Source organism: Culex quinquefasciatus, chromosome 2 (genome assembly GCF_015732765.1).
Source record: "Culex quinquefasciatus strain JHB chromosome 2, VPISU_Cqui_1.0_pri_paternal, whole genome shotgun sequence".
NCBI lineage: Eukaryota > Metazoa > Arthropoda > Insecta > Diptera > Culicidae > Culex > Culex quinquefasciatus.
In genome coordinates this window covers 118774613-118789719 of record NC_051862.1, presented here as the reverse complement: position 1 = coordinate 118789719, position 15107 = coordinate 118774613, and the positions used below count along the sequence as shown (strand labels likewise).

Genomic DNA, 15107 nt, shown 5'->3' with positions numbered 1-15107 from the left:
AATCCGAAAGCCAGCATTATATTTCCATAGTCTTTCTGTACCACACAAGTGGTCTTAAATCATATTAATAAGATAAGATATTACAGGATGTATCGGTATTATCTTCAGCACCCGTTTTTTTAAATTGGATCCACTGACCATAGTTTACTCAATTTTTTTCGCGTTAAGGAAGAACTTTATTTGTTTTCTTCTTCCATTTTTGTATCGCCAAATGGGGTGAATCGGGACAGCAGTTGTTGTTCTATTCGGAACCAATCAAAACTATTGAAATAATGTGCAATAACGTGGCTTAGACACTATTCGCCCCACGAGTCCCAATTCGCCCCAGATGACTGATTTTTAACAGCATTTATCTTGTTAAATTGTAAAATTTTTGATAGTATCATGCCTTCAAGCATTGTTTTGTGTTTTTCATACTTTTCTAGTCACGATTTCTGTTTTACACTTTTTTGCTATAAAAGCCATAATTTTTGCAACAAATATCATTATTTTTATTGAGATCATATGAAATAAGTTGTAAAGTAAAGATCTGGCCGATCCCACATTGGGAACCTGAATCCGGAACATCCGTAGTGGCAAATCGGAATCGGTATCTGGAAAATCCAGTATCTGTTCTTGATATGTGTGACTCAAAACTAGCTAGGGATTAAAATTGGTTGAAATTTATAGGTTACCCATTTTTTGCTCAACAACTCTCAATTTTTGACTAAAAATTTTGCCATTGAAAATAATTCGTGCTTGCCATTTCATTAGGGCACATAACTTTTTTAAACAAGAGTGTGTCCCTTTCACGCCTTATGTAAACTGTCATTTGAGTGAAAGGGATACACTATTGTTTACAAAAGTTATGAGCCATTTTGAAATGTTAGGCTCCAATTTTAGTAAATTAGAAACCAATCTAATTAAAATTTCCTTCTAGTGCTTTGGAAAGGACATTAATCTAATTGCGATATTTGTAATAGGTAAACAAATCATGGAGGTAGACTAAAACAACTTATAGTACAGAAAGAATACCAAAACAAACATTATAAACACATTTGAAAGAACAATCGCTAACTGGGGAACATAAAAAACAGGAAAAGGAAGAAAATTGATTGTTTGTGATAAAAGATAAAACACAGGTTTAATTTTGATAATGACTTATTAAATATATTTTAAATATTGGAACATTCTTATAACTATATTTAACCACGTTTGCAAGGTGAAGGAACAATTTGTACTTTTTTACTTCTCAGCCTGAAGATATTCAAAAACCCGTTTTGAAAACAATTTAGCAGTGCCGTCCATTGGTTGAACTTTGTGCCAACAGATCGATGCTTCGGAAAATTGATGCTTTCAGTGGTGCAGGGCTCGACTGCAGGCTGTGATGTCCGTTGGGTTTAAACTGTTTGTTCAGCTGGTGGAAGTGGTTCTGGCCGTCCTCCGATGTACTGATCTTGCGCTTAAGTCCGCGTTCCGTTGGACCAGTTAGCTCTTCCGTGCTGCAAGCTGAGCTATCGGACTGTGCCGAAGGCGACGGAGACGGTGATTTGGCGTTCTTCTTCCTGTACGGTCCTCGTTGTTTGCGAACTTTAGGTTTGCTGGCCGGCTGGTCGATCATTCCTGGCAGGAGAGATTTTTCCAGAATTTTCGCTTGCTGGTTCAACACGTACAGCGCCGGGGTCATTTGGTAGTCCAAGGCGTTCGTTGACTGCATCGGCATTGTGGTTGCTTGGAAGTGCTGGTATTGTTGAACACTGTTGAGATACATCGCTTGTTCCGGCGTGTATTGCATCGGCTGACGATGGCTCTGTTGCTGGTGTTGTTGTTGTTGATGATAGTACATCTCCTGTTGGTAAGCTCCCATCCCATATGCTTGCTGATACTCCATCATTTGGCTGTACATTTTTTGGCTGTTCTTTGGTTGTTGCTGACAACTGACTTGTTTGATGTATGAGATACGAATGAAGTCCTCTCTACCGGCCTGGTCCTTTTATACTCCTTGCTAGGCAGGCAGCGACTGTAAGCGAAAGATACTTAGAAATTTACCCGTGTTAAGGTAGTTGTCTGCTCCTTGCAAGGATCAGGTAAGAAAAACATGCTCAAGTTGGATGAAAAAAATGTTTGAAACTTTTTAAAAAGAATCGTTAAAATATTGTTGGTTATGAGATCGTCAAAAAATACAAAAATATGTAAAAATCCGTTGGACAATTGCTTAGAATAGAGGGAAGAATTCCAACCTTGATTCTAACAGAAAGAATTGTTCTTTTGGTTTTCTTGGGACTGTCAGCATTAAGATTGTTAAACAATTCTTTGTATCTTCATGTACCTTGAGCTTAAATTTGTGTATGCTATGCTTGTATCCGGTATAGAAATTTCATTAATGTACATTTTTAGGAGCGATATATTGTTTTAGTTTTGGAGATAATATTTTTTGGAATAAAGTACGTAATAATGAAAGTTGAACATTAATGATATGAGTATTTATATTTAAATAAATGATATTTTCTATAGAATCTGCTAAATAGGCACACAAAAACTCACAAGATTCCTCAACAACCACACAGTACTGGGTAGTAATCCAGAAGAACATCACATGCTTGATCCCAAGCCGTTCTCCGCCTCCGGGCAAAGTTACGAACCCGTTAAGCAAACACCGGGAGGATTAGCACGATTTGGGGGAACGGTTCATGTTGTTTACAGGAAAAATTAACTCTTTAAACCAAAAGGATAACATTTCAATAGGTTCGGGCCGCAATTAGTCTCGTCGCAACGAAGTCCGGGCAACGCTCCCATGTATTTCGCTCCGGAGACAATAGTCCTGGAGACACACAACAGGTAATGGTTATGCTCGAGCCTATGAAGAGGGGGTGCAATAAAAACTTATATGACGCGGTGGGTGTAGCCAACGAGGCTCGCCGTAAAAATGTGCACTGGACGGTATTTTTCGGGGGCAGGATTTTCCACTTCTTTACTGGCGGTAAAGGTGACGCAGAGCGATACCTGAACTTCGGAGTCGAGAAATAAAATTATAGTTATTCCTATTTTATCATAAAATTTGTCATCAAGTTTTATACACCATGTGTCAACTAACGTGAATCAGTGTCTGAACATTCTTATTCTAATAATTATATAGTATTCATTGCATGGAATCATTTGAAGAAACGAATGACCTCCATTTTATTTTCCCCTTTTTTAGAAAGTATCAATGAAGATGCTTGGTTTCTAAAATAAATTATAATTTAATGCCAAAATTTAAGCTCTCTCTATATAATTATATTTTTTTAAAGCTTCTTTTATTCTACGAACAACTATACCAATCTTGTTTGTTTTTGTTTGCCTTTTTTATATTAAGTTTTTTTGTTTTCATTTATCTTGTTAAGCTTTTTAATATAAAATCACCAAAAGTCTTAAAATAATGGAGAAGCTATTCAATAATTCTCCTTCAAAAATTTATATTATCAATTAGGCTAATTTTGAAAACCGTAATTAAACATTTTTTAGCTTTTCAAAATACAAAATATTTTTTGCTTTACAAAAAGAAGCCTACGTTAAAAGAAAACTTTAAAGCCAGATTTTTTAAAATTGATTGTCCTGCATGAGTTTGGCTCAAGTTTCAACTATCGGCATTTTTTGCTTGCATATTCGCACATCAAATGTTCAGATCGATCCTAGAAACTTTTTCCAAAACGGATCACGCTATTGACACATGCGGTTTGCCATTACTTCGACAGGGCAGACTTCAAGGTCGGCTATGTCAAATTCTGTTTGCAGTTATTTCAAGTTACATCAAATTTCATCAAAATATTTTATGTGATTGAGTTAATATCTAAGACCAAATTGACCTATCAAAGATTGTATCATGAATTGTACGCAAAGTTCTAAACGATCCCTAGATAATGAAGACAGAATCGCGACTCCTCAAACAGACAGCGCAAAGACGCAGAAAATTCGTTGCTTGGAGAAAATCCCCCACACTCAGCCGGCGGAGGCGGTCAAGCGGTCAACGCCCCTCTCGCCAGGATCGTTGTCTTCGCCACAGGATGCATCCAAGCTCAATCCAAACGTTTTGATCTCCACCCTACCTGGACGTTCGGACACACTGGGTGACCCTTTGTATCAGATCTCCAACGGCCTTTGCAAGGTAGATTTCGACCGTTTGATCAAGCAGCGTCTCCAGCAGCAGCCACCAGGTAGAAGCACGCCTTCGACTGCTGCTAGCACCGATTCCACCAGCACCATCCGGATGTACAGGATTGACTTTGATCGGCTCATCAGAGAGCGGCTTAATGCAGTGGATCAACTAAACGCGAGGACTGGACAACGTGAACCAAAGTTTTCGATTTTCAGAAACGTCGAACTGATTGCTCAAAGCTCGCAAAATGACCGCCATGCTACTCCTTGAATTTAGTTGGTCCACAATTTATGACCCTAATTTAATGATAAGCAAAAATACAATGAATTTCTTTCCGTTTAGTTTATCTCGTTGGATAAAATTTCAATAATGTTCTGATCAGGGAAAAACTCTGTAGGATTTAATATCTACTTGATGAACAATTAAGACTTAAAACGACAAAAATAAAAAAATAAAAGTGTACCGCCTCATATTTTTAAAATAAACGAAATATTGATTTCTGAACAATTGGTTGTCAACAACGGAACGAAACTAACATTTTTCAAAAATTGATTTATCTGCCCTTCATTAATGAAACTGATATCATCCAATTTGGTCTGATCACGATTTTTGCTATAGGTGTTATAGGATGTTCTTATAAATTTTACTATAATAGTGTTTTGTTTTGCCTGCCGAAGCGAAAAGCCAAAGCTTTAACTAAAATCGTTTTTCTCGGAAAAAGTTTATCGTTTAATTTGATCGGTCTACAAAAAAATGTAACAATGTTCAATCGAAATGCACCCTATCACAGCGTATAAAAAATCAATTATTTTTAACGGTACTCAGAGGTTTTTAAACTTTGTTGCACCTTATGTTTGTAACTGTACTTCGCGAAATATTCCAAAAGCGTGCTGTCCTATGCCCATAAATTGGTTTACAAGCCCATAAACCATCTTTCCTGGGCCGAATTTTCAGTTTTGCGACTTGGTGGGTGTCGCCAGGAACCCATCTTCAACGTAAACAGATCATAAAAAGGTATTGTTTCCCGATGCCGTCGTTTCAATTATCTCAACGTTCAACCGTGATCTCTCAATTTATGCCGTAGACTCAATTTAGTCTTAGTTGTTTCGAAAAATTAGCATAGAACACTGCTCTAGTTTCGGTCCAATAAATGTTGGACGTTTTTGAAAGCCCCATCTGGCCAGGTAACGACGAGCCATGTTTTATTGCACCAGGCAGCAAATTTTCTGGTCCGCAGATACCAATATCGTTTTACTGGACTTTTTGAGTCCAAATGATGATTTTCATAAACAAACCGCCCCTTTTTTCCCAGAGGTACGACTGGTTACACCATAAAAAATGAAGCACTCTGGATGAAAAGAATTTTACGATTTGTTTATGTAGACTTTTGTGATTTTTTTTTGTACCGCGACGCCTTTATGAAATCTCCCTTTTGTGTATTGTTCCATACGCTGCATCCTGAAGCTTTTGAAAAAGTGCAATAAAAAAATAAAATCCTAAAAAATATCAGTTGTGTTTTATACTCATTAGTACCACAGATTGAATTTATCCCCAAGGCAGCCATTCTGAATCATCAGTTTTTGTAATTTAAAATGTTCCTAAATTGTCGATAATGAACCAAATAATAAATCACCATCAATTAGACAGTGGTTACTGTCGATTACACTTTTTAACTCCCGGCAAATTTTTTTCAATCTTTATATTTTTCTCTTGAAACGGCCCCTTGGATTTTTGAAAAAAAAAAATTATCTTTTTTTGGAAAAAAATATTTAAAAGCCTGTTAAGTTTTTATGTTGTTTTAGGCCATTTTTGTAAGCAGATATAAATATATATTTTTACAATGAAAAGTGAACAAAAGACCTCTTTTAATAATTATAGCACTCAGCTAGAATAATCTAAACGTAGAAATATGTTCCCTCCCTGCAAAGCCTTATGAATTGATCTCAATTGAAAGGTTCTCCAAACCTCTGAATTGCAAATGTGACATCCTAGAACAGAACGGCTAAATTCTAATAAATCACAAATTGAATTGAATAATCATTATATCTATCATTAGACTCACACCATGCATCAAAACATCAAACATTGTTTAAATTTGATAATAACAGGCATAAAACTTTTGAAAAGGTTATTTTTCTGCATTAAAGCAATAAATTGATGAAAAAAATAGTCAGAATTGCTCAAAAAACTTCAGATTTCATTGTTCTGCACAAAGGGTTATGAAACAGTACTTAAAATATTGAAAACTTCTGAAAAGTGCTCTACTAGGGTGTCCAATGGTCTATGGTTAAAATGCCCTACTCAGAAATTCAGAAGAGTACAAACTTTATAATAATGCATGAAAATGGTATGAACACAGAGTACTCTGTGAACAAAAATTGGATTTTGAGGATAAAAATTCAGATGGTTCTAATTTTTTAAACAAGATCTTTCAAGAAAGGTGTAATTACCTTATGATGTTATAGAGTTAAGGCTTCTTAGCAAACAGGGACACTAAATAAAAAAACTTCAGAAGGCATAGTTTTGTAACAAAAAATATATATTTACTTCAGGAAAACCCCGGGTATAACAAAATCACCAACTTGTAAGCTAACAATAATTTCAAGTGTCTAGCACCAGCAATTTTTACAACTTTGGCTTAACGTAATCCCTGTACACAACCTCGCGCCACCACTTGGGTCGCTCGAGTGCTTCCGGTGCCTGCAGGATGGCCGACTCCATATGCTTGTAAACCTCACCGTCACTCATGCCGAGCGGTGAATTCAGCACAAAATCTGGCGGTGCAATGGCGTCGATCAACGCGACGCTATCAACCGTTATCAGCGGTAGTAAATCGAGCACACCCTGTTGCAGCAGCTCGAGCGCGTTTGCCGTTTTGGCAAAGTATCCTCCCTGGTAGAAAACTCCCACATGTTTGATAACCACGTTAGCACCGAATAGGGAGACGAGTCGCGTGAGGGCAACCTTTTCGGGGCCATCCTCGAGGTTGCGCAAGAATTTCATGGCCGCAAACATAATGACGCGCTGGAAGGATTGATTAGAGGTTAGTACTTTTGGACAACGATACATTTTTCTTAACTTACTTCACCATACGCCATAGACAACGTTCTGGCGTAAAACGATTGTGATTCATTTCTTGCAGTGAATGAAGATTTGCCTTGCTTCTTCAGGTTGGCTACCTTTTGGGCAGTAGTATCTAGTAGATATGCAACAAGCCAGTTGAGTGCTTCCATTATTACTGAAAGATTATGTAATTAGAATTGTGAAAGATATATTTAATGCAAAGCATTTACCATTAATATCCGTGGCCTCAGATGGCGTCTTCCAAGAAGCTCTAAAGTCGTTGTGATTGGCGTAATCCTTCAAAAACTGCGCTGACCCCAACGGTGATGCAACTTTAAAATTTTCATACCCAGAGAACCTAACGTTCAGCAACCAATTTGAAGTCTGCTGGATGAGTACGTTGTTTTCTCCTTCATAAGTGCAATTGGGATCATTATCGCCTCGCAAATCGCCAAGCGTTGAGAGTTTCAAGAAACCATGCCCACCGCAAGCTTCGCGACTCTCTTGGATTCCATCGCGAGCCGCCCACGTACAAATAGCTTTGGCAGCCGACGAGAGTGCATGGATTTCCATTCCCACATGTTCAACCCGTTCTCCGGTCAACGTTTTCAGGAAAATTTCACCGTAAATCTTCGCGAACCACAAGGTGAACATTTTGATTGTGAATGCGTTGGCCAGATGTGGATACAACCGGTACTGTTGCGATTGGTACTCTAAAACGGGCCACTCTTCGGACTTATCATCCGGTCCAAACTGTTTACGGCTCGCAGAGTATCGGATGGCAATGCTAATGGCTTTCATCAGGTACATGTTGGCGATGCCACAGATGCCAACCCGTCCACCAGAGAGAGCTCCCAAAGATGCTCCAAAACGTTTGTTTTCATCTTTGTAGGGTGAGACAAATACACCTTCCTCGTTGACGTCCCCAGTTCGCGCTAGCAGATAATCCCGACTAATACGATAGTTGCGGAACATCACGAACCCATTGTCCAACCCTTGTAGACCGGCCTTTTCGCCCAGATCACCCACGATCACTCCTGGATACGCGTTCAAAGTTTTCGGATCTCGAATGGGCACCACGAACGCGTTCAAACCATGATGCTTTCCATCGGCGGAATAAAGCTGGGCATAACAGACCATGTGAGTGCACGTTTTACCCAAATTCCCAATCCAACACTTGGCAGCTTCGAAATCGGGAGTGTGAAGGATGTACTCTTTGCTTTTAACATCGTACGTGGCCGTTGTTCGCATCCCCTTGGCATTCGTACCGTGAGAGATCTCCGTCAGTCCGAACGATCCCAAAATCTCACCCCGTTGATTCTGCTCAACCAGATGGCTCAACCGACCCACGTCCAGCGCCTGAATCACCGACGGAAACATTCCAAACCCGAGCGAAAATTTGATTGAAAAGCTCGGATCATAAGCCATCAACAGGTGGCTAAAGTATCCCATAAAGTCCGGCCGTTCCAACAGTGCATCGATCCCGAAAATGTTCTCCTCTTTGATCGCGTACATTCGCTTCGTGGCCAATCGACGACTCTCGTCTAAAGAAAGAGTCTGGCTGGGACGGGCAAACAAAGGATTATTCTGGAAAAAGTTCCAAACCTTTTGCTGCAGCTCCAGCGATGCCTCATCGTTGAAGGCCAGCTTCACCTTGCGCCAATCGATGGTCGCCCGGCGTCTGTACTCGGTGAGTGGTCCACTTTTGGGCAGCTCTGGAAAGTGGGTGGTATTGTTGAGCAGATCGGGACGCTGCGAGGGTCTGAAACCGAAAAGGGGTTTTAAAAAATAGAATTTAATCACGACAGTTTTTGGGTTATTATGGAAAGCACAATGTGACTCCATTTTCCATATGTGCACCCACATATGTGTTCTGCCCCCATAGGTTTTCATTCATTTATGCCCTACATTTATAACTTTATGTACCGTCAGTGGGGGTGACATTGGGTCTGGGGGGTGAGATTGGGTCAAAGTGATTTTTTACGGATTTTACCATGTTGTGACTGGCAACATTGCAGCCACCCAGACTGCTTTACCTCCGGCTCGACCCTGACAGCTGGTTCTGACAGGTCCGCGATGTCAGCTGAGCAACAACAATCACAGGGTAGAAGACCAGTGACTTTCTTGTATCGTTCTCATTCTACGTTTTAGTCTCGTCAAATAAAGACATCTTTTATTGTATTGTTTAATTAAACTCCGCGTTTCACTACCCCATCGGGTCGACTATCCCCGATGGCCGGTCCCTCGCACTAGAACGTAAAAGTGGCGACGAGGATGGGATCTAGAACGTAAAAGTGGCGACGAGTAGCGTTCTTTTCGGGTGATTCCCGCGAGTGATTCGATCACCGAAAAGAAACCCACGCGAAGAGGAGCAGCACCATGGACCCGGCACCAAACAATCCAATGGCGGAGCGGCCATTTGGACTTCTTTCCCCGCATGGTGGCCTCGAGACGTTCGTGGAGCAGCGGCCAACGGACGGCCATTTTCCCGTCGCCGCGAAGTGCTTTCTCCAGCCGCCACCATCAACCATCCAGCAACCGGTCAACCCGCCGCAGCCGCCGTTGACCGCGTCATCAAGCGATTCAGATTCAATGATTCTTTTCAATGAAACTGAATTCTGTTAAAAGGGTTGTGTAGGGGACATCTTAAGATGACTTCGCTGAAAAAAATTCGTTCCTAGAACATATCCTGTTATTTTGGCAGATGTCTAAAGTTGGGGTACGTTTTTGGCCAAAAATGACCTCTCGAAAAATCATTTTTCTGATATTATTGTTAGAATTGCTCGAAAACTACCCAAATATTTGAAAATCTCCACTTCAAACATTGTAGCGTGTCAATACGATTCCCTCGAACAAGAAACGCTGTTGGATGACTTGTTTTTACCATATCTTTGTATTTCAGCATCATTTTAGTTTCATTTGACCCAATGTCACCCCCTCTAAGGGGTGAGATTGGGTCAATTTTCAAACAATTGGCATTTAAGGTAGTGTTCATCAAAATCGACCATATTTTGGGAAAATGTTAGTAAACTATCTAAGAACAAATCTACGTTAAAAGATTTTCGATGTTATTTAAATTGTTTTTGTTATTAAGAAATTTCGAGAGGTGTTTCGTTTTTTGACCCATAGTCACCCCCACTGACGGTATGCTAAAGAAATTCCTTAACAATAAATTCTGTCTGTAAGAGCATATTCATTTTTCCTAAATTTTATTTTTGGTCAATTTTGCTTTCATGTAACCCCCTAAACCCTCACGAAACGATCATGAACTCTCGTTGCCTCATTCACCCTTTTTACCTGCTAATGGTGTTAAACTCTGACATCTTTCGTTCCGGGCGCTGTTCTTCGGACCGAACTGAACACAGAGATCGTCGTATCCGCCACGCAAATCCTCCGTCGTAGTTGGGGGCACTGCAGGTTTTGATATTGGCACAGGAACTGTGGTCACGTATGCCAGCGAATTGCGTTATCAGTCTTGTTCTACAAATCATTGGTAGAGTAAAAATAAGCTAAACAGAGCGATATTGGAGAGCTGCGATTAGCGATGGCAAGTGTATACTGTTGTGATACGGGACGAATAATGCGTAAGTGACTGAGAGTGAATGGCGATGATGGTTGTGATGGTAAAAGATTTACACAAACATAAGAATGAATGAGAAGATGAATTCGAATTATCAATGAATGAAAGTTATTCCTGAGGTTGGAAAACATAAACAGGATCTACGAAGCACCGAAGCTTTCAACAAGCTAAGGAATATAACATGTTATCACGTTTAAAAAAATCGTATGTCCTCAACATTTTTGGAAAAAGATTATGAAACGGTCTGAAAATTCTGTTTACGTTACTAACCAAATAAACAGTACAAAGAAACTGTTTATCAAATTTGTCAAATACCCCCCACACTGAATTTGCGAGATAAGATGAACCGATAGCTTTTAACACATTGCTACCAACACTTGTTTGAATACGTCCATCACTCCAAGCGATCGCGTTTATCTGATTCACAGAGATGATGGTGCGCTTTCAAGTGCAATTAAAATTGCACCGATATGGCAACCATGACATGGGCGCTAATCTATCCGTTCAAAGGTTAATATTGTTGTTCTATTTATGATACTTAAAGGGGATTTGGTAGAATTCTCACGATAAACTTTTTTATAAAAGAAAGAAACAATCACATTAAATATCAAATATTAAACTCGTTGCATTACATATTGTTGAATGAAGAAAAACACTTCAACGACTTGGAATAAATTAACATGAACTTTACAAAGCAAAAAGGTCATAAAAGCCAATGACCGGTAGGAAAGCTTTGATTCGAATTTTCGAATGAATCGAACGTATCAAAACTGCTACTGGACAAACAAAAAAATCACAAACAAAAATTGCTGAAAAAATCAGCAATGATTATGTTTAGACAAATGACTAAATGATAAATTAACGCAACAAGCAAAATACAAGACTTACTCGAACAACTAGCTCCGTTGGACTGAAGTTCATTGAAGTGATTTTATTTTCATTTCCAGTTCGAGGTGTTCATTCATCATACATACACACGAATGGTGACTGCTTCATTAGGTGTGAGTGATTTGCCTTCACCGTAATGCCAAGAAAAGATGAGAACGTTGATTTGTTTGTTCGGAATAAAATTTAACAAAAAAAATAGTCAAACAAACAAACTCAGAGGCAGTATTTGTAAATATTGCTCGGTTTGTTCTAGGGGTCGTATTGAGGTGCTCCGATTTGGATGAAACCTTCAGCGTTTTTTTTTGTCTATACATGAGATGAACTCATGCCAATTATGAGCCCTCTACGACAAAGGGAAGTGGGGTAAAACTGGCATTGAAGTTTGAGGTCCAAAAAACATAAAAAAAATCTTAAAATTGCTCGCATTTCAGTAAAACTTCATCATTTCCAACTCTCTTAGATACATTCGAAAGGTCTTTTGAAGCACCGTAAACTGGGGTCAATCGGGACACATGGGGCGAATTGGGACAGCAGTTTTAACCATGTTGGAGCACAATATTTTGATTTTTCTGGTTGGTTTCGGTTAGAACAGACTCGAAAAAAAAAACGAAACTATTGGCACTACGCCCCCCGGGGCATGGCCTTCCTCTAACGTGGGATTTCTGCTCCAGCGCCTCTGACAAGACAGGAGAAACCGGGACCGACGTTTTACTTCACCATCCGATAGAAGCTCAGTGGATAAGGCGGGAATCGAACCCGCGTCTCATAGCATCATCGGGATCGGCAGCCGAAGCCGCTACCCCTGCGCCACGAGACCCACGAACAGACTCAGACCAACAAAATGTGTACATCCATTTCCAAATTTTAAAAATGTAAGTGCTTTAAAAACTGCTGTCCCTATTCAGACTGTAGTCCCGATTCGCCCCAGATTACGGCACTTCAAAATGAGCCATAGACATCCAGGATTGGTTTAACTTTTTCTCATAGCTTTTGCGAATTACTGTTGAAAATTGATTTTTTTTAAAACCCTAATATCTTTTTGCAACAGCCTCCAACACCCATACTCTTATAGGTCAAAAGTTAGGGAATTTCATGGACTATAAGCATACGGTAATAACTTTTTTGCCAATCGCGGTTTTTCTCATAGTTTTTCGATTTTTCTATAACAAACTTTTTACAACGTTAGTTTTTGCCCTGTAGACTTCCATAGCGGCACTTTTTGGTCTCAATTTCGTCATATTTGTAATCTCGGAAAATATCACGTTAGTTAGAAGTATTGAAGTTGTAAATTTGATTTAAAAAATAATTAAATAAAACATTTTTGAAAAAAGTAATAGATCTAATTTATTCTGTGGTCAATACGTCAAATGCTGTATCAAGTAGGCAAAAACCTTTTTTACCCCTAATCCAACAAATTGTCAAACAATATTTTAATTCATTCTAAATGGCAGTTTACAACTTCAATACCTCTAATTAACGTGATATTTTCCGAGGATTCCGAATATGACAAAATTGAGACCAAAAAGTACCGCTATGAAAGCCTACAGGCCAAAAACTAACGTTGTAAAAAGTGTGTTATAGAAAAATCCAAAAACTATGAGAAAAACCGCGATTGGCCAAAAAGTTATTACGAGAGAGAAGGGGTTGGGAGGCTGTTGCAAAAAGATATTAAGGTTTAAAAAAAATCCATTTTTAACAGTAATTTGCAAAAAAAAAAAAAAAAACTGTAATTTGCAAAAGCTATGAGAAAAAGTTAAACCAATCCGGGATGTCTATGGCTCATTTTGAAGTGCTTTAAAAGACCTTTCGAATGCATCTAACAGAGTTGGAAATGTTGAAGTTTAACTGAAATGAGAGCAATTAGAAGATTTTTTATGTTTTTTGGACCTCAAACTTCAATGCCAGTTTTACCCCACTTCCCTTTGTCGTAGAGGGCTCATATTTGGCATGAGTTCATCTCATGTATAGACAAACAAACGCTGAAAGTTTCATCCAAATCGGAGCGATACGACCTGTTACACATTGGTGAAAAACTCGCTCTTAAGTATTTAGCAGATTAATTTAAACTAGATACTTAACTAATTTTATTGACCTTTGAAAAGTTTTTTTGTGTCCCGTGCATTAATTAAAAAAGGAGATTTTTTTCTTTAAAAAAACAGAATTTCCTAGTGCCAAAACTCGGCGGCACTAACACAAAAGGACTAGCGCCTCGCGAGTGGGGCACATGAGGATAAAATAATACATTCAACAAATGGTTAATTCTGAAATTAGCTCAATTTTGACTGTATTTGTTGGTTGATGGCTTTGTTACAGTTTTAAACTCATTCACATTCAAAGATTAAACGAAATTGTCAGTTTGAGCGAACATTTTTTTGCAATTTGCCATTTTACCCCAGTGCTCCTCATTTCTCGCGTCTCACGATTTATGAGCCTTTTTTGTTTTGCTGAGTTTTGTCGCCAAAAACCCCGACCCGAAGTCGAGGTCGATAGGTGTTCAGAAATCGTAATTGGAGTCGGTTGATTTTCAACAACATTGTATGGGAGTTGTTGTTGGAGTCGTAAGACTTTCTTCAAAAGCTGCCTGACTCTGCAGCCTTGTTAATGCTCAAATCTTGTTTAAAGCACTTATGGAGAATTGTTTGTATCTTTAGCAGGGGAAGGATTTTTACTACCTATTTACATAAATTTGCTGTTTATCACTACTACAACAAATTCAAATTCAACAAGGTGAATCGGGACTACAGTCTGAATATGGAAAATCTTTTCTTGAGATTTTAACTGCCTATGTTCGCATAAATATCCCAAATGCAAAAACAGCAAGCTGGGAAAAACGTAAGGCAAGTTTTCTCACACATAAGGCATTAGTTTTTCGCGAAAAAACAGATAGGTTCTAGATTTCTAGAACCGATTTGCTCCAGATGACTGTTTTATGACCTATTTTTGCTCGATTTCACAGAGATAGCAACAATAATGGTAACGGAATTTTTATTTCATAATCTGTAAATTCACACAAAATGTCTCCTGCAACTGCGCTGCTGCTGCAGCTGCTCCATGATTGAAATGTTGCTTTTGACAGCTAAAGTCCTACGGTTTTGGAACATGCAACTACTAGCACAATTGGTTTTAAGATGGTTTTATTTGAGTCATTAAAAGAATGCTTGAAAAGCTTATTTAAACTAATAAATAAAACTGTTTCGACAGTCTTGAAAACCTACTAGAAAAGTTTTCAAGATATCTGGAAAGAAAAGCGAGGATAGAACTTGATAGGATAATTCAAAGTTGTTATGAAACTTGGTAACATTTTCCAAAGCTTTAATAAAACTTGTGAAGAGTATTAGGCAAATCGTTTGTTACTTGGGATTAGTTTTTCGCGAAAAAACAGGATCTTCTCTAGATTTCTAGAACCGATTTGCTCCAGATGACTGTTTTATGACCTATTTTTGCTTGATTTCAGTTGAAAAT

At 38.7% G+C, this 15107-nt stretch overlaps 1 protein-coding gene across 2 annotated transcripts; it reads right to left on the bottom strand.

The window, feature by feature from the left end:
* Positions 1 to 6632: 6632 nt before the first annotated feature.
* Positions 6633 to 11749, bottom strand: LOC6032443 (peroxisomal acyl-coenzyme A oxidase 3). Of its 2 annotated transcripts, none has more exons than XM_001842988.2 (5): positions 11646 to 11749; positions 10475 to 10657; positions 7408 to 8939; positions 7198 to 7352; positions 6633 to 7138 (listed from the first exon to the last, which is right to left on the bottom strand). In XM_001842988.2, the coding sequence occupies exons 2-5, from the start codon at positions 10498 to 10500 to the stop codon at positions 6740 to 6742; spliced, it is 2112 nt and encodes a 703-aa protein (XP_001843040.1). In that variant the 5' UTR covers positions 10501 to 10657; positions 11646 to 11749; the 3' UTR covers positions 6633 to 6739. The 2 variants fall into 2 exon arrangements, with proteins under 2 accessions (XP_001843040.1, XP_038111279.1); XM_038255351.1 differs by having other exon boundaries at positions 10475 to 10686; positions 11646 to 11658.
* Positions 11750 to 15107: the final 3358 nt, after the last annotated feature.

Coding starts and splice junctions, on each gene's coding strand:
- LOC6032443 (XM_038255351.1), bottom strand. CDS start 10,668: ATGATTTGTAGAACAAGACTGATAACGCAATTCGCTGGCATACGTGAC. Junction 8,940..10,474: donor GAGTTTAACACCATTAGCAG/GTAAAAAGGGTG, acceptor TTTCGGTTTCAG/ACCCTCGCAGCGTCCCGATC. Junction 7,139..7,197: donor TGTCTATGGCGTATGGTGAA/GTAAGTTAAGAA, acceptor CAATCCTTCCAG/CGCGTCATTATGTTTGCGGC.